Here is a 20,491-nt window from a genome sequence, read left to right on the forward strand (position 1 = left end):
ATCACAGCAGGATACGTTTGAGGGCCACCAAAATGCTGATGTGGCCCTCGGTGAAAATGAGTTTGACACCCCTGGTGTAGAAAGTTAAACAAATTTAAAATATTTATAATATTAACTGGCACGGTAATATAATTTCTTAAAAATGACAACTTACCATAAAACAGTCCACTTTTGCCAAATTATGTCCTCAACAACCGAAAAACTTTGTGGTGAGAAGACTTGAGAAGATTCAAAAGTCTCAGCAGCTCGTTTTGCACTCCGTGTGTGAAACTTGCCAGGCAATGCGCATGCGTGGAACATAAAGTAATATTTACTAGAAGTTTTTAGTTTTGCTTTGCTTCAATCCAAGAAATAAAAAACATAGTTAATTTTACTTGGTATTTAGAATAAAATTTACTAATGTATTTGATAACAAATAATTACAAAGAAACACCAAGTAACACACTAAATTATATGTGACATTCTTAAGTAGCAAGACTGTACTAGAATATTCTTGTATAAAGTACTTTAAAAATCTTCACTCTATTTACTAAGTCAAAAAAATAATTTTTTGCGGTGTAGAGCTAATTTCTCTCACTGGATCATAAGAAAACCTTCCGGGAACGTTACTGGAACGTTACTTTAAACACATAAGAAAGAAAACCTTAAGGCAACTTTTAGATAACGTTCTCTGTTAGTTTTCATAAAAACACGAGAGAACGTTAGGTTTCATAGTTCCCGGAACGTTCCGGGAACAGCGCTGATTTTTCTAACGAAAATAGAACGTTACCATAACGTTATGGGATGGTTCCCTAAAAATAACCATAGGGGAACCAAAATCTAACGTTACGGGAACGTTCTGTGTTAGCTGGGTATGCACCAAGAAAGAGTGAGCCACTTGACTCTGATGTCTATCGAGAGTGACATTTTGAGAAATCTGGATTTTAAGGACATTATTGGAGACTTTTCATTCCAGAAAAGTAGAAGAAAAGACTTCTAAAGGTAGGCTCAGATGTTTTCTTTTTTTCATGTTAGAACGGCACTGTTCAGTCTTGTTGTCGCGTGTGTTGTGAAATGATGAGACTGTAGACCTGGGTACTCATCCTGATTCCATATTTACATCCTTATTATTTTATTGAATCGACATTTAATGTTTTGACCTGTTGATTGTTGTCTGTGTGCTATCGCTTTGTTTTCTGTCTTTACTATGGTTTGGGTAACATGGCTATATTAGTTCGGAAGGAACTCTGTTGTCTTGCGTCGCCTCTGCATGTCATGTGGAAGGAAGCGTACAATATAAACAACGACCCAAAAATAATCGTGGGTTATTGGGTAACCACAGTAACGCACATTGGAGGCTGCCCTCAGCGCTTGCGTACCGAGGTACTGAAACCCGTGCTTCTCTGAACTGACAAGCCTACGACGGCTGCACACTCTTTGGCCATAATATTTTGACTTTATTCTCATCATTTCGACTTTAACCTCAAAATAATTTTGACTTTATTCTCATAATCATTTCGACTGGTTTAATTCAAACTCAAACTCAAAGGAAGCTTTATTGGCATGACAAATAAGGACATTCGTATTGCCAAAGCTCAGTTACAGAGAAAAGAAAAATAACAATAAGGAAGAACAAATATATACAAAACAGTTACAGATGCGAAAAATAAAATAGAATAAAAGAATAATAAAAACAGTGCAAATAGTAACAGTTAAAATGGTAACATTTACAGTTATGTGGTAGTTATAAAAATTTGTTGTGTGTGAGTGAGAGAGAGAGAGAGAGAGAGAGATGGTCACCCACTGTCCCTCACGTGGTGGCAGGTGTGTGTGTAGAGTGCTGCTAGTGTTCAGCTCTCTCTGTGCTCCCCCAGTAGGTAAGGCAGTTTGTCGGGGTCGGGAAAAGAGTTGAATCTGGGAACCACATTCTCGAAACTTACATTTACATTTTCAGCATTTAGCAGACACTCTTATCCAGAGCGACTTACAGAAGTGCTTCTATAGTGAACATTTCATTTCTCAAGTTTAGGTAAACAACAGTCAAAGAACACAAATCTGCTAAAACCTGTTAGAACCAAAGTGCCTTTTTTTTTTTTTTTTTTTTTTTTTTTTTTTTTTAAATGGAAAAGAATGGAACGTTAGTAAATGGAACATTAGAATGTTAGTAAATAAGTACAAGTCAGCCTAAGTGTTTAGTAAAAAGGTGGGTTTTTAATCGTTTTTTAAAGACAGCAAGAGACTCAGATGTTCCGACAGACAGAGGAAGTTCATTCCACCACTTCGGCGCTAGAACAGAGAACAGCCTTGATGCTTGTCTTCCTTTAGTCCTGGATGGGGGCTCAAGTCGAGCGAGACTAGAGGCTCGGAGGTTGCGTGGTACAGAGCGGGGTTTGATTAGGCCACGAAGGTAGCTTGGGGCTTGTCCATTTTTGGCTTTGTAGGCGAGCGTCAGTGTTTTAAACTGAATGCGTGCAGCTACAGGAAGCCAGTGAAGAGAACGTAGCAGTGGGGTGATGTGGCAGTGTTTGGGTTGGTTAAAAACCAGACGGGCAGCTGCATTTTGAATGAGCTGTAAGGGTTTAATCGTGGACATGGGAGCTCCAGCCAGGAGGGAGTTGCAGTAGTCCAACCGTGAGAATACAAGTGATTGCACCAGAATCTGGGTAGCTTCCCTGGAGAGAAATGGCCGAATCTTCCTGATGTTGTAGAGGAGGAACCGGCACGCTCTGGTCATGTTGGCTATATGAGGAGAGAATGTCAGCTGGTTATCAAGGACAACACCAAGACTTCTTACCTTATCAGATGGTCTGATCTGGGAGTCATCCAGAGAAATTACTAGGTCCTTTGTTGGAGACTTTATTCTCTAAATCAAAACTTAAAATTTTTTTTTTACAGTGGCCCTAATCCGCTGTGGTAGTGAACACCTAGCAACACATTAGCACATGCTTCTGTTGTTGCACACACATACTTATCTGTCTAAGCAAAAGTATTTACATCCCCACCAACTATATATATTTTACATACAATATTACATATCTTACTAAAAGTATTTAACCCCACACATACCACTGCTGAGCTACAATCACACTCACATTTTCTTCAGGAAATGCACCTCCCTATTTGTTACAATAATAATAATAATTATTATTATTATTAGTGTGATTGTCTACTGCTGTTTTTGTTATCCCGTTGCTGACACCATGGCACGTCCTCAATCTCCTTTTTTGACCTATTTACTTCCATTTCTTTTTTTAAAAACTGATCTACTGTACGCCGACTTGACCGATGGACACGGTTTTGGATATACTGTTTTAGGACAGGCCCCCCATAACAAATTCATAGAGTTTCATTGACCTGACAGCCACCAAACTGCAAGTAGTCCTGTAGTGTAGTGCACTTCTCGTTTTCTTTGGTTTTTCTTCCTTCCATTTACTCCTATTTATTACACTGACATTACACATACATACATATACTCATTTATCTTACCAAAATTATTTACCCCCTATATACATACAAGAAATCTTCAAAAAGTTTTCACACTTTTAGATTTTTGTTGTAAATGGTAAGGGCGGGAGGAGAAGCAATTGGTTGTGTCTGAGATTTAGCACCATCTGATTTTCACCTTTTTGTACCGCTCAAAAAAGCTTTAAGGGAAAGAAGATTTTTATGTAATGATGATGTAAAAGCAGCGCTGCATCAGTGGCTACGTGCTCAACCAAAAAAATTTTTTGCTGATGGCATTAAAAAGTTGGTACGATGCTGGGAAAAATGCATTGAAGGTGACTATGTAGAAAAGTGATGTTGTTTGTTTTTGAAATTCTTAATAAATAGAGTTTAAAAAGTGCGGAAACTTTTTGAAGAACCCTTGTATATTCAATCATTATTGTGACCAAACAAACATATATTCACCCCAATGAAAATATGTACCCCACTAAATACATGCTTGAAGGAATTCATAAATTAAAGTAGTTTTGATTCGCGCTCCTTTCATTTTTTTATTTTCATCTGTTGTTCCTTCTGTTCGTTCCAATTCGTTTTTGTTCCTTCCAAAACATTTTCTCTCCTTTACTGCCAATCTGGTTACAGACAGTCACTTGTCTGAGCATTCACACAGTCTAAGTATTCACACCCATGGATCACAGTTTCTTCACTTTTTGAATAAGCTCCTTAACCATGTTTGTATGATTTTATGCATTATATTGCTGCCACATGGTTTGTGTATTGGATAAGTTAATTACTTGAATGATTAGGTGTAAAGGTTTTTTTGTCACTGGTTAGTATATAAAAATGGCAAAATAGTGCCCAGTCTTACCAGCCTGGAAAAGCTGGTTTTCCAACATGAACCTGCTTGGCCAGCATCCAAAACCACTTTGAAGCCATAATGCTACACCAGCGTGATGAGTAAAGGCTGGTTAACTGGGTTTTTGTCAGCAGGGACCTAAATTCATCTTTCAGTCATTTTGTGTATCTCATACTGCTGTCACATGAGCAGTACTAAATTTAGGTTAGTTTGTTCTACTATAGAAACCTTTAGAGGGATCGGTCTGTGTATATGTGGGTAAAAGAGAGAAAGAGAGTGAGAGGGATTATCTGTCTCATCAGGGAAAGAGTAAGGCTTCTGATTGGCTCCCAGGTGGATTAGAAGTGAGGGGGAAGCAGAGTGCAGTGTTTAGGTCATTTAATTAGGCCATCTGCACATTTACAGACAAAGCACAGAGACAACTGTAGAACCATGAGTGACCCCCATTTAAGATAAATGTGTGTGTCTTCCTCTTTATCACTCCTTCAAGTTTTCTTTTTCTGATTGGTATGTGTTGAGTGGAAAAACATCTGATAAAGGACTAATGTTTTCTTCCACAAACAAAACTTAACCTGTACTGTCCAAAACGGAAAATAACAGGTTCTATAGGCTAAGGTGGCAAGTATGTACTGTGATATCCTTTTACACTTGAGCAAGAGTAGGAACCTGGCTCTCCTAAATAGAATGGAACCCTAATTAATGTATTTGCTAACACCTGTATTTGTCATTTTATTTCATGTCAAAATGACATGGAAAAAGGTCTATTTGTGCAAGACATGCTTAAGCACTATATGCACATGTTGCAGTAGTTTTATTTATTGGAATAAAACCGTTTAAGTTACATCATTCGATTCAAAATGCCAAAAATCACACAATTTGTGGTGCTCAGGTGGTGCAGCGGTAAAATATGCTAGCACACCAGAGCCGACATCTCAAACTTGTTTGAAACTCAGCTCTGCTAGCAAGCAAGCTGGGCGCGTACACGAACTATGATTGGCTCGTTTCTAGGGTGGATGTCAGACGGGATCAGTGTGTGACTCTCCGTGCACGAAACTGAGCCCCATATGAAATTGCCTTGTGCAGGTGAAAAGAGGCAGTCAGCTACTGCACACATGTCGAGGAGAGTCACAGGTTTTGGGGTTAAAATCAGCATCAGTATAGAGGAAGCGAAATGCAATCAAGTAATTGGATACGGACTTGATTAAGAGAGAATTTGGGGGGAAAAGTAAAAAAGATCACAGAATTTACCAGACATAACATCATATTTGGCATCAGCGAGGCCACTTTCAAAGACAAATCAGCAACCAACTGGATAAGATATTTTAATCAAGCTGTTATGAAGAAATTCATAAAATCAGTAGAGGTAAAGTACAATAAAAGGACTGGAAGGCCAAGTAAACCTAAAAAATCTAATAACATGTTTTTTGGAGTTCCTTCTTTGAGAACCTGGAAGAAGTCCTGCAAAACCTGGCTCAGCATCTGGCAGCTTCAGCAGGATGCCAAGTTGACCCTTCTAAAGTGAAAAAGAATCTTTTACAAATATGGTTCTTTTTGGGAGGGTAGCAGCCTAGAAATCACTTACGGAAGGAAAACAGGGTGAAAAGGTTAAGATATGTTAAAGCTTTCAAAGATTGAAATGAAGATCAGTGGAAAAGATTAGTCTGGAAGCGCCTTTTTGGTAATGGTTTTATTTTTCAACATCCCATGCACACTGCTAATGCAGTGAAATTATATTTAGAGAGAAGCAAGTAGAAGCAACAGCAGATAAAACACTGCCAGTCATTGACTGGCCTCCAAAGAGTCTAGACCTAAATATTGTAGACACAGTATTGAATACCCTGGACAGAGAAAGAAATAAAAGACTCTGGGAATCTACAGCGATCTGACAGCTTTGAAAGTCATGTGAACTTAGCATAACAAATGTTCTACCATGCTTAATGTATGAAATACAAATTTTAATTAAAATAACAAAAGTTGAAGCTGTCTTGAAACAATAACGCCCTATCCAAAGTTCAAAAAATGTCAATAAATTGTTTGTAGTATAACAATCAATAAAATAATGTGCTGTACCATTTTCAATATTAAATCTGATTACCTAATAAATAAAGACTTTTAATTATTGTTAGATAATACCTTCCACTACGAAAACGATTAATCAAGTCCCTCCAGTAAAGGTTTTAAAACGAGTAGAATCTTTGTCAAGTTCAGTAATCTGCAAAATTTACATAAAGTACATAATATTGTAAAAATCCTGATTCGTGTAGGACAAGACCACTGTTGAATGTGCATAACCTTTAAGCTCTGAGATAGCAATGCACAATGAACTTCCATGCTACTGTGACAAATAATGACCACTAATTTTTGTTTTCTTGCATTTGACAGAATATCACAACTTTTTTAGGAATGGGGTTTGTAGCACCCGCCCTTTCATACTAAAAAGCTTCACTGTTGTAACATGCATTGTAACATGAATGTGGCATGGCCTATTTGTGCTAAAACAAGCACATATCCATGTAAAGACAACAATGAAAACACAATGCCCATTATTTCTAAGAACAATTTGAAGGGTGGACAACACATTTCTAATTTCTTTCAGTCCATCTTGGACAAGCTTTGGGTAGGCCACTCAGGGACATTTAGAGACTTGCCTGAAAGCCACTAGTGTTATTTTGGTGGTTAAAATCTAAACTCTCACCTTATTCTAAGTTTGTATGAGCTCTGGAGGAGTTTTTTTGCCAACCTATATTTAGCTGCATTCATATGTTCAGTTTCCTTTCATAGCATTATGCTGTCAACACCATGTTTCACTGTAGGGATGGTATTATCCAGGTAATGTACAGTGCCTGTTTTTCCCAGGCATAGTGCTATGTTCTGCCTTAAAATAATTTTTTGCTTATGTTGCCATAGAACACCAAATGGTATTCTGTCCTGCCAATATGCTATAAAGGCCTGATTTATTGAGTGCTGCAGAGATGATTCAATGATGAAAGTTTTAGGGTTGTGCTGAACATTTTCAATTTCAAATTTAATAAGGCAGTATACAAATACTCCACCATAATTTGTCTCCAACAACCACCAACAACTTTTCTTAGTCTTTGTGGCCAGCATACAAGCAGGTATCAGCTTAAAGCACTGATAATTTTATAGTCTTTGCCTTGTCTTAAATTTTTCTCAATTAGCTACTTTGAGGAACCCATTGCTGTTAAATGTTTTTAAAAAAAAGTAAAATTTAAAAAAAATGACTACATCCTGGTCAGTGGAGCCTGCATAGGGACGAGGGATAAAGGAGTGCAGTGTGTGACCATACTAGATGCTGCTCCCTGTGTGAACCCCCCTTGTGAAGGTAAAAATAAAATAAAAAATTGGCAACTGCATACATTTTGAAGAGGGTGTGTGTTGGGTATCAAACCCCTGGGTTTTCAGCAGCGGGGCAAGAGATATAACCAGAGTAATTGGAAACGAATGGATTTGGTGCATAGAGGGAAAATTCTTAAATAGAATAAAAATATAAGGCTCAGTTACTTATTATATATATAACAGTTTACAGCAGAGGTTGTTTACTTTTTCTAATTCAAAAATTAACAAAATATGTAATCTGATTAGGGCTGGTCAAACATTTGCATACAACTGTATGATTATTTCCCATTAATATCCCTAGCCTAGTTGCACACTTGCAACAACTGTACAATCATTTTCAGCCTGCTTGATGAAAATATGCTTGATGATAATAGTGCAGTGTATTGCAAGTTCTGCAGACATTGCCTTTTTAGTGTTTCAGAAGGGTCTAGGTGTTGATGATGTTGACCTAGTGTGATTTCATTAATCAATTGATGATTTCATTTTGTTGATGTTTTTTTGTTAGTAACTGTTAAAACCTTTTTTGTATTGGTTTCAGTAAAGGCCAATACAAACTCTAGGATACTGCTTAAAACTATTAAAGTTGTAATGTATTTAACGTTTAATGGCAGACAATTTTTTATGTTTTAAATGGGGCAATTAAAAAACTGATTTAAAAACTGATTTCATAGGGACCTGATCATCCAGTGCCATGAAAGCCTTCATAAACTCCAAAAAGATGCCAAATTACAATCTTGAGGTGACATGCAACACAAGGCTTGCATGGACCTTTAGCCAAAATTAACCAGTTTCTGTGAACCTTTGTCTGTTGATTACAGGCCCAGCTCCGTGCTTTCATTCCTGAGATGCTAAAATACTCTACTGGCCGAGGAAAACCTGGCTGGGGTAAGGAAAGTTGCAAACCTATATGGTGGCCAGATGACATTCCTTGGGCCAACGTACGAAGTGATGTGCGCACAGAGGACCAAAAACAACGGGTATAACCAGGAAAATACTTATTTATACTTAGTGTCATAAAAAGTATTTTCCCATTTATTTTTGCCTATTTGTCACATTTAATTGTTTTAAATCACTATTCTAAATGATAATTTTATTCCTTAAAGAAAAAAAAGTAATTGACTCCTAGTAGTAGAATCAACTTATCAACCAAATGTAATTGTTTATTGGTTTTATTTAGACTTGATACACCAAACCTGATTGCTGTCAGCCTGTTAAATTATGTTAAACATAACTTAAAATAGAATCTTTTCACTAAAGTAAGATAAAAGGTCTAAAGAAGCAGCACATTATGTCCCCATCAAAAACATTTTTTAAATGTATTAAAATTATTTATGTCTAGAATTAATTACACAACTATTTTACATTGAACTATAGTAAAGTCATTCCACATTCCATAAAAAAAAAAAAACAATACCAAAAGTCCAATATAGTAGTGTGACCGTGTTGGGATGCTTTGCTGCTTAAAAGCCTGGGTAACCTAAAGGAGTGTGCCTGGTCATCAGTCTGTAATATGAAATGCTCATGCAATTTGTTAACACAAAAAGACAAAGATTTGCAGCACAAAATAAAGGCTTATCTCTGCATAGCTCAAAAGAAACAAAACAAAGGTTTTGGAGTGACCTACTCAAATTCCATTAAGTCTTATTGGGATGCTATGGAAGGACCTTATATAGGCAGTTTATCCTGAAATCATGTCATGTCTTTGGTTAAAATGGCTGCACAGTAATTAGGCAAGACATATGGGACAATTACTTTCTGAAATCTGCCTTTGAAAACAGGTCTCATGGACACAGGCTCTAAGAACAATTGTCAAAAACTGCTACAAACAGCATGGAAGAGAGGACCTTCTTTATGCATTTGAAGACCATCAGGTCACCACTCACCAGGTTGCTGCGGCAGCCACACACAGCATAGCACACTTGGTGCCTTCCCAAACTGTGGTTCAGACCATCAGCAATCCAGATGGAACTGTATCACTTATACAGGTAAGATCACTAAAAGGAAGACTGTATGTTTTTTTTTTTGGAAATTGAGTAAAAAGGCATCTTTTAAAAAAGGTACTCTGAAAGCCACAGTAGGTTTCATTTTTATGTAAGACACTTTTTTTGTATTCTACTTACTTTAATCCAAAACATTACAAATTTTATCTTTTAAAGAGGAGGAAATTTAGATTTAGATTTAGATTTTTAGCACTCTCAAAAAACATCTTTAATTATTATCAAATAACTGAATTAAAATTATTATATTAAATTTTAATTATAAACACAGTAGGTGTTTAAGAGCAATGTACAATATAATAGCAAACATCTGAAAAAATATTTTATCAAATAATTTTTATTACTTTTCATCTTTATACACAATTACCTTTGAAGTAAATGGGTTTTTTTTTACATTTAAAGTAATTTTTTTTTTACTTTTGTTATACAAATTAGAAATTATGAATTACAGAAGGATAAAATATTGATACGAAAATCACTCTAATTACATGTATAAATACACTTACCACTTCATTGGACATTTTTAGCTACACCTGCCATTCAGATGCACTTTGTAGGTGTAGAATTACTGACTGTTGTCTGTGCAATTTCTTAATCTGGCTACCCCTTACATCAGAAGAATTGGATCTCTACTGGATCCCCACTAAATAGATATTATTAGGATGATTTACTATTTTGTAGTAATTAAAGGACAAACAAATTGAGCTTTGTTCATGGGGCCTTCTAGCAGTTTCTGGATTTTGCCAGTATATTTGGTTTGTCATTTTGGAATTGTAATTTGGCTTGGATATTAACCTACCCTAATTTAGCTACAGTCTCTAGAATAAAGAACTCGTTGACTCTTTAATTATGTGCCACCATATGGACTTTGTTGGACTTTTATCAGCAATTGTGGACTTTTTATTTACAATTGGTTTGTATATTCTAGTACTCAGAATGGTGGAAATTTGAAGGGCAGACTAAGTGTAAAGTAGCTTGCTTTACATTGTCACATTGGTCCTATTTAAGTGATATTTAGATTTAACAGGTCTGGCAGCCATCATGCCTAGGTGTGGCTGATGAAATTGAACCCAGCTGTCAATTGATCAATGTTTGATTAAGTGGTTAATTACTTTTTTTTTTTTTTTTTTTCTCAAAAGGCCAGTTAGGACTGCATTATTTTCTTTGATTAGTGAAATTATAATTTTTTTATGCTTTTTTACAGCACTGTAGTTGATCCTTAATTTACACACAATTAATAATTATTAACATTTACATTTATATCTCATGAATGACCTGACAGGTTGGCACTGGAGCAACGGTAGCTACATTGACTGATGCATCAGAATTGCCAGGCACTGTTACTGTCGCACAGGTTAACTTTTCTACAGTCACCGATGGAGAGGTAAGAGGTGTAGAAATCACTTTAAAAAAATAAAAGATAGAAAAGTGTACTCCAGTTTACTCATACTTGCAAGTTAGATAACTGTTTACAGAATGCTTAATAATTGAATCATTTTAATATTAATTTTAATTTTGTTCTTTCAGGTTGATCAGAACTGGGCAGCACTGCAGGGAGGTGAAATGACTATTCAGACCACACAGGCATCGGAAGCTACACAAGCAGTGGCTTCTTTGGCACAGGCTGCCGTTGCTGCTTCCCAAGAGATACAGCCAGGAACAACAGTTACTATGGCACTCAACAGGTACACAAGGCATAGATTGCTAAAAACAAAGAATGAAGTTGTGAGTAAGGTAAATACATGATGCAGAGGATGGTGAGTGAATTATGATGTAGCAGTCCCTGGCTCCTTCTAGTTTTCTTCTAAGGTATATTTCCTTAGAGACCTGTTACTTTTGCTCACCTGAGCCCCCTAACACCTTGTTTACCACAGGTAAGCATGTCTGGTGATAGCAGCACCAGGCAACAGTATTTGGAACATTTTGTTCTTATTCCACCTCTCCCAACCCAATTAGGCTGAGGGATGCATTATCCTCTGTCCTCTGGGCATTTAACAGGCACAGTAGTAAGACAACATTGGTCAGTGGGTAAAGTGACCTTAGAGCTTTAAAGTGAGTAGATTTTACCGCCAGGGGTCAGTATACACTTGTTTTGTTCAAACATTTGTTTGACGTCTAATTTGAAGGTTATATTGAATAGTGCTGTTCTGATAGTTACTTGATAGTGTTAGACAAATCGTTTTAAAGATACATGCTTTTGAAAAAAACGTTTTTAAATTGTATTTATTTTTACAAATGATAAATTAAAAACTGAAAATGTTTTTAAATGCCACAGCAGAGTATGAATGTTGTCATAAACATTATATGTTTTACAGCGAGGCGGCAGCCCATGCTGTGGCAACATTGGCAGAGGCGACTCTTCAAGGAGGTGGGCAGATCGTATTGGCAGGAGAGACAGCAGCTGCAGTTGGGGCTCTTACTGGAGTTCAAGATGCCAATGGTATAAACTCTTCTAACAACACATTTATCCTCATATATAAATAAGTAAGTAGTAAGGCAATGGGCAAACAATTGTGGTATATCTGTATTAAATAGATATGTTTAACTTTAAATACTACAACCCCAAATCAGAATAAGTTGGGACAGTATGGAAAATGCAAATTATAAAAAAAGTTTCTTACATTTACTTTGACTTTTATTTCATTGCAGACAGTATGAACCTGAGATATTTCATGTTTTGTCTGGTCAACTTCATATCATTTTTTAATAATCATCCATTCCTGCATTTCAGGTCTGCAACACATTCCAAAAAAATTGGGACAGTAAAGCATTTACCACTGTAATGTTGCCATTCCTTTTCACCACACTTTGTGTGGCACCGAGGATATCAAGGGATTTAGTGTTTCAGCTTTTATTTTGTCCCGTTCAAGTCAAGTCAAGTCAAGTCAACTTTATTTATATAGCGCTTTTTACAATATACATTGTCTCAAAGCAACTTTACAAAATCCAGGACCAACAGATACAAAAACCCCTGTTGAGCAAGCCGAGGGCGACTGTGGCAAGGAAAAACTCCCTGAAAATTACAGGAAGAAATCTTGAGAGGAACCAGACTCAACAGGGCCCATCCTTCTTGGGTGGTCTGGAGGATACTTTAAATAAATACACGATTTACACAAATCATACAAACACAGAATTGAATGATCTAAAAGTCATACAGTGGTAATAAATAGATAAATAAACAATTAAATAATAATAGAGTTGTTATCCGCTCTAGTCTTCAATAAAGTCTGTAGTGATTTCTTGTCGTTGCAATTACTCCAGACCCGTCACATCTGACAGGAGCAGCATCGTTGTCCCGGCAGTCTCGACTTTAATCCTTAACCTCGGCGGTAATTATTACAGCATAACTAAAAGGGAGAGCGAGCAGGTAACAAGGTCATGAAGGCTTTCACAGGACATCAGCGCCCACCTCTCCTACCCAAACCAGAGTGATTGGACAAGAGAGGCAGAACGACAGCGACCCAACATCCCTGATCACCACAAGTTTCTATGACCAAGAACCCCCAAGCCCTGCGCCTTTGTCTATATTAATCAAAAGCCTGAGAAAATAAATATGTTTTCAGTTTAGACTTAAACATTGAGACTGTGTCCGAATACCGAACAGAGGCAGGAAGATTATTCCAGAGTTGTGGAGCTTTGTAAGAAAACGCTCTTCCACCAGCTTTGGTCTTTTTAATTTTAGGAACTATAAGTAACCCTGCATCTTGTGAACGAAGTGGACGTGCTGGGTTGTAGTAATTAATAAGCTCACTCAGATACTGTGGAGCCAGACCATGTAGCGCTTTATAGGTTAGTAAAAGTATTTTGTAATCAATGCGAAATTTAACTGGCAGCCAGTGTAGAGATGATAGAACAGGAGTGATATGATCAAATTTTTTAGTTCTAGTTAGCACTCGAGCTGCTGCATTTTGAACTAACTGGAGTTTGTTTAAGGATCTACCAGAGCATCCAGTTAGAAGAGCATTACAATAATCTAACCGAGAAGTTATAAACGCATGGATCAGTTTTTCGGCGTCATTAACAGATAGTATATATCATCCTGCAAACTCGTCTTAAGATGTGCAGCAGTACGGGGTCGGCGTTGTTGCATTTTCCGTTTTAAAATTCTTCACACATTCTCTATTGGGGACAAGTCAGGACTGCAGGCAGGCCAGTCCAGTACCCATACCCTCTTCTTCCGCAGCCATGCCTTTGTAATGTGTGCAGAATGTGGTTTTGTATTGTCTTGTTGAAAAATGCATGGACGTCCCTGGAAAAGATGACGTCTTAAAGGCAGCATATGTTGCTCTAAGATCTCAGTGTACTTTTCTGCAGTAATGCTGCCATCACAGAAGTGTAAATGACCTTTGTCAAGGGCACTGACACAGCCCCATACCATGACAGAGCCTGGCTTTTGTACTTATTGTGGATGACAGTCTAGATGGTCCTTTTCATCTTTGGTCCAGAGCACATGGCGTCCATTTTTTTCAAAATTTAATTTCCTTCGGGATTAATAAAGTATCTATCTATCTATCTATCTATCTATCTATCTATCTATCTATCTATCTATCTATCTATCAAAAAAGACCTGTAATGCTGATTCACCGCTGCTGGACGTGGTTAACATAAGGCTTCTTTTTTGCATAGTAAAGTTTTAAGTGGCATTTGTGCATGTAACTCCATATTGCAGTGCTTGACAAAGGTTTGTCAAAGTAATTTCTTGGCCATGTGGTTATATCAGCTATTGTTGAGTGGCGGTTCTTAATGCAGTGCCGTCTGAGGGATCGAAGATCTTGGGCGTCCAGCTTAAGCTTGTGCCCTTGACCTTTACACACTGAAATTCCTCCCGATTCCCTGAATCGTTTAATGATATTATGCACTGTAGAGGGAGAAATATGCAAATCCCTTCCAATCTTTTTTAGAGGTACATTGTTTTTAAACATTTCAATCATTTTCTCACACATTTGTTGACAGACTGGAGATCCTCTGGCCATCTTTGCTCATCAAAGACTCAGCCTTTCTGGATTCTGCTTTTGTACCAAACCATGATTACAATCACCTGTTGACATTATCTGTTTGGAATCACATAATTATTTAGTTTTTTTCCATCATATTACTAGCCCTAAATTGCCCCCGTCCCAACTTTTTTTGGAATGTGCTGCAGGTCTGAAATGCAGGAATGGAGGTATATTAACAAATGAAATGATGTTGAGCAGACAAAACATGAAATATATTGGGTTCAAACTGTCTGCAATCAAATAAAAGTCAAAGTAAATGTAAGGAACATTGTGTTTTTATTTTATTTGCATTTTCCATACTGTCCCAACTTTTTCTGATTTGAAATTGTATTTTTGGGGACATAAATGTTTTAGTGGGATCCTTTAGTTAGGATAAACGGCCTTAGGGATTCCTCATAACTCTTGCAATTATAATCCCTGCTGGCTGATTGATGGTGCCTGTACCATGAGACAGGGAATATTAGGTATTGTTGAGTGACTTTCCATGCATGATACGGATCCCTATATGAACAATGCTGGTGAAAAAAAGAGGCTGGCTACTGTGCATGTCAAAGGGGGCGTGTATTGGGTATGGCCCTCTTTAGTCAGCAGTGGACATCTACAGCTGTAGACCCAGGCATTAAATACAAATCAGGTGAAATTGAAAGAAAAAGCATAAAAAAATTCAGCAAAGCCAAGCTCAGAATCAAATTCCATCCTCTTTTGCTCAACACAATTTTTGTAGAATTTAATTTGAAATTAGTAACACCCCCACCGTCCAAATATGTTTATATAGCACGTCTTGGATTTTGGAAAGAGCACTAACAGTATCAAATATATAGATATGATAAATTCACTGATAACTGAAGTATTTTACCCCCTCCCCTTTTCCTGTCCAATAGTCATTGTTAAATTAAGGTTATATATTTGGTAAAGTGTGTATTTCTAGGTGACACAGGAGATATAAGCATAGATCTTCAGACTAGACAAGCTTGTCTGTAATAATCCTCTGGGTATTTTTAGACAGATGGTGCGTGCGTGTGTGCGTGTGTGTGCGCGTGCGCGCGTACTAGTCTATGCCTTGCACTGTTGCATTCTTATTTAGCTTATGTAGCTTTCAAATGTATTTGATTAAGATGTATGTGTTTACTATTTTCTACATAGTTAAAAGTACTAATTAAATTCAGCCATATATGTTTCAGCTGTATAAAATCAATGATTTGTAAATAATGCTTCCACATATTATGATGGCCTTTTTTGTTTCACTATAACAGTGCTGCTGTGCACAAAGCGAGGGGTGTAAAGACATGGTTTGACATGTTTGGTGTGAGGGAACCCCAGCCCGCACAACCCCAACCCTATTAGACACCTGTTGATATGAATTGGAACATTGGTTGCAAAGCAGGCTTTCTCATCCAACATGACAACCGTCAAGGAGTGTTTACAAATTTCCATAAACACATCTTTCCCAGAGGAATGAAGGCTGTTGTAGCCTTAAAGCGGGGGGCAACTCTATATTAAAAAGCTCATGGTCAGGTTTCCACATACTTTTGGACATATGGAGTATATTCTGTTCTAGTATAAGTAGTTTTACCAATACATCCACATTACTTATTACTCTGTGTTATACAGTATTCTCACAGCAAATCAAACGCTAATTTTGTCTGGTTACCAAAAACAATTCATAATACAACCCTTACTGTTGGATGTCTTGGTCCCTCCCTCTCACATTCTTAGTGACCAAAGGGAAGTCCCTATAGATCCCTCTTAAATGGCTTTGATCCTCTCCATTATTAGCGTATAGTCTAATCACATGGCCAGCTGTCAGCTAGAGTAAGCAAAGCATTGCCAGAAAGATTCACATACACATACAGAAGTATAACATAAATTTTACATAATGTCTAACTGTAGTGAGATTAATGATAGTAAAAACTTTGTAAATTATTTGCGAATTTATATTTTGTATGTAAGGCACTAACATGATGTGAGGATATTTCAGGATGTGCCAAAATTCAAGACTAACTCTTTTGGCTTACAACAGATTGTGAAATTGTAATTATTAATTCAGTACTAAGCAGTGCCCTTTGCAGTTAATACACTCTGGAAGGTAAGAGAGTCCTTATGATAGATTGGACAACCTTGTGTGAAGGTAACAAGCATTCATTTGGGTTATGTCCTAATAAGTTGCTTAACTATAGTAAATAATGACTGGCCTGGTTTGGAAACTTGCTTTCCCTTACTAAAATGAAAGACTTTATACCTTCTAGGCTTTATCAGTTTCAAAATAAGCTTTTTTTTTTAATGAGCTTGTAATTATGTGAATTTTTTTTTATATCTAAGTCTGCAAATCTTAGCTTCTTTTCATTATCCTCTGTAAATCAAGCTGTTATCTCAGTTTTTATTCGAAATTAATCATTGCGCTGTCACAAATGATTTTCATAATAATCTTTATTACTATACTAATAATATATATATTCGCATATTATTAGCAACATATTTACAAATTCTTAAAAATTGATCTCAAAATTGTTTATGCTATTATCTATAGTATGAAGAAAAGGACTGACTCAAAAGGTTCAATTGATATACATTTTCATCAAACATTCATTAAAGCTCAGGATTTTAAAAGCCATTTTAAAATTACACTTTCATTTTTTCTAAATTAGGATCATGCCACAAAACAGATGGCTGATTAAGCTTGTGTGTGTGTGTGGTGGGGCCTGAACCAGCAACCTTCAGGTTACAAGTCCAGTACCTTAATCAGTAAGCTGCCACTGCCCTATATATAATTTATATAATGTTAATTACACTGTATAAATAAAATCAATTACACTGGAAGCACAGTCAAGCTGATACTTCACATGTAGTTTTGTTTTTTTACCACATTAATCAACAAAATGGACCTGAAAGAGCTGCTTTGAAGTGGTCAGCCTGAGGTTGGCTAGGACTGATTTGCTTTACTTAGCACCTCTTTCCTCTCTTCCTCCTAGTAGCCCTCAATGTCATGGTGATTAAGGGGAAAAATCATGGTACTTCTCTCTATTACCGGGCTTCACATAAGCCACTGCAATCATATACGGTATAATAAGGCTACCAAAAAATAATCTGTAGAAACAATTTAATTTGTTGAGGGTTAAATAAATACAGACAGGTTTTTTATATAAGAGCCAAGAATGCTAAGAAAAGATGTGGACTAAAACTAGACATTTCATGTAAATCTTGTGTAGAAAGCTCACACAGGTTTACATTAGTATTTATACATTAGCATAATCTGCTTATATTTATTAATAAATTTATCCAATTTATTTGGTATACAAAAGTTCATTGTGTAAACGTCACTCACACATAGGATAAAGGTTGCAGTGGTAGTGTGGGAGAGGACTAAAAGAAACAGGGTTGCAAAAGCAGGGCGTGGATAGCTCAATTGCCCCATTGTTTGGTACTGCAGTGCAGCAGAGTTGCCCTGCCCCCTGCACTCACTATTGCATCATTTCTCTCTACTCTCCTCTCTCTGCCATCTGTACTGTGTGGGCACCCAAGTTGAAATGCATCATGACCACTTAATCACATACAACACACAGTCTGCATTGTCTCTAATGGTTTCAGATGACTGCCTAACTGAAGTCCATTTGTCTGATCACTAAAGGTGCACTTTACTTTTTTGTTTGCAGCTACTGTTTATGTAAAGCGTAAGAGATACTTTTTTAATCAAAAAGTTATTTAACTTGACAAAACAATTACATTGCTAAATTAAATTAAAATGCTGTACAATTGACTGACATCCTCTCTTGCACACAGTGTTTTGGTGCTTTACCAGACTCAATATGATCCTGAGCAGGGTAAAGCAGTTTGTAAAAACTGGTTATTTCATTTTAATCTGTTATTTTACTGTATTATTCTTTTCACTGCTGCATATTCAACCCAGGAAACCTTTTTTTTATTTTTTGGCATTATAATTATTTACTTAAATAACCTTCTGATGTCTTGTTCTGATGTGATGACGTTTTTTGCCAACAGTTGTTGGTGACAAAGATATTTTTTGATGTTTGTAGTTACAAACATACCCCCAGGCACATCTAACATGTATTTATTTAGCCAGCATGCACACTCATTATATAACATTTAAGGTTCATTGTGGGCTATTGAGCGCATTTTAACCTTTTCTTTCTTTTTTAGGTTTAGTCCAGATTCCAGTAAGTATGTATCAGACTGTAGTTACCAGTTTGGCCCAGGGAAATCGGCCTGTACAAGTTGCCATGGCTCCTGTTGCCACACGCATCGACAACACTGTAACGTTGGATGGGCAAGCTGTGGAAGTTGTGACCTTAGAACAGTGACACCATTGCAAATAGGCAGATTAGTTCTGCCTATTATTAAACGAAGAAGCCACTGAAATGAAACAACCTTCAAATGCTGTTGGGGAAATAACCGCAAAAAAATATTTTAACAGGGAATTGAATGTTTCTTTGTTCTTCGATATTGTCTGTTTTTTGGCTTTTAATAGTGTGTTTGTTTCAGATTATAATGTTTGTAACATACAGCAAATAGACCAAATAAATGGACCAAATTCATTGTGGCTGCAGGTCTCTGAATGATATGTTCTTTCTGTGTAACATTTTGTAGCCCCAAATACTACTTTTCCTTGGTGTTTATATTGGCAGATTGAATTCATTTCATGCACTGAGTTTTATTTAAGAATGTGTTCCATGTGTGCCATTTATAAATAGTTTGCTTGATCATTCATGTTTGTTTTTGTTTTAAACTCATCACCTATTGTTGTTGCAAGTGTCAACTAACCTATGAATTATCTGCATTTTCTCAACTGAAAAAAATATTACGTTCTTGTTAAACCACATGTTTGTAACCATATAATTCTACATTAAACTTGGACATAAACCATAAACTGCTTCTGATCGAAATAAGCATAATAAATAGTCGTAAATAGTTTGTTGGGTGGCTGTTTTCATTACACGGATTTTGATGTTTGGATCAAAATATATTATTGTACATACATCATTTAGGAAAAAGTATTATGTGATAGTTACATATTTAGTGTGTGGTTTCACAAAATAGGTTCTATAGCATAAATCCTGATATACCAATTACATGAGTGGTACCTAGAAACATTTATCCACGGATCCTAGTCAAGTAGCTTATCTAATATTATAGAAAAACAGGGTTTTTTTATATCTACTCCTAACAATGCAATATGTAAGTACGAACCCCATTTCCACAAGAGTTAAAACATTTTGTGAAATGCAGTTAAACAAAAAATTGCATTGTTTATTCCCCTGAACCAAACTTCAAGGACTTTGATAGAACATGCTTTTTTTTCTTAGATGTAGCCACATTTTGCTATGATAATAGCTTTGCAACTTAGCTAGGTTGTTCTATATTCATCTTCCTTAGTAAATCTTAGTACAACTGTCATGAGTTTCCACAAATGCTTATTGCTTTTTGCTTTTTCTTGACTCAGTCAGGTGTGTTTAAATTTTACAGGCTCAAATTGCGTAACTAGAGTTTGACCCTCAAATTAGATTTCCTATGTCTACATTTTCTGTGACTGTAAAATAACTGAATTCAGATTAAGCCCACAACCCCAAGTATGCCGTCATCTTGTATCTTTACAGTGCTTCCTTCCTATTGAGCATAAGGAATATAATGTAATGTTGGTGTTCAAAAATATTATTCATAGTACTTTTGGGTTTGTCAGAGGCAAGGAATGTATTTAATTTTGTCTGTTTTAAAAATACTTTTGCTTTTATAAAGTGATGGTGTACTTTATTAATGTACATTTGAGTTGTAATAAAAATTATAATATTTTAACAGTTTAGTAACTTCAGTTGATTAAACTTATTTATAATTATTAATAATTAGTATTG

The 20,491-nt window shown here is 36.3% G+C and overlaps 1 protein-coding gene across 2 annotated transcripts in view; it reads left to right on the forward strand.

Moving 5' to 3' along the window:
- The window catches only part of nrf1 (nuclear respiratory factor 1), a 39,319-nt gene extending 19,766 nt beyond the window's left edge, over nucleotides 1-19,553 (forward strand). The window contains exons 6-11 of one of the 2 annotated variants that reach the window (XM_063004082.1): nucleotides 8,455-8,613; nucleotides 9,415-9,621; nucleotides 10,916-11,017; nucleotides 11,161-11,318; nucleotides 11,949-12,073; nucleotides 18,786-19,553. In XM_063004082.1, coding sequence (XP_062860152.1) covers nucleotides 8,455-8,613; nucleotides 9,415-9,621; nucleotides 10,916-11,017; nucleotides 11,161-11,318; nucleotides 11,949-12,073; nucleotides 18,786-18,946 — 912 coding nt within the window. In that variant the 3' untranslated portion in view covers nucleotides 18,947-19,553. Of the gene's footprint in view, nucleotides 1-8,454; nucleotides 8,614-9,414; nucleotides 9,622-10,915; nucleotides 11,018-11,160; nucleotides 11,319-11,948; nucleotides 12,118-18,785 lie in introns of both variants that reach the window. The other variant, XM_063004087.1, reaches the window with a different exon arrangement.
- Nucleotides 19,554-20,491: the final 938 nt, after the last annotated feature.

Source organism: Trichomycterus rosablanca, chromosome 1, assembly GCF_030014385.1.
Source record: "Trichomycterus rosablanca isolate fTriRos1 chromosome 1, fTriRos1.hap1, whole genome shotgun sequence".
Taxonomy (NCBI): domain Eukaryota; kingdom Metazoa; phylum Chordata; class Actinopteri; order Siluriformes; family Trichomycteridae; genus Trichomycterus; species Trichomycterus rosablanca.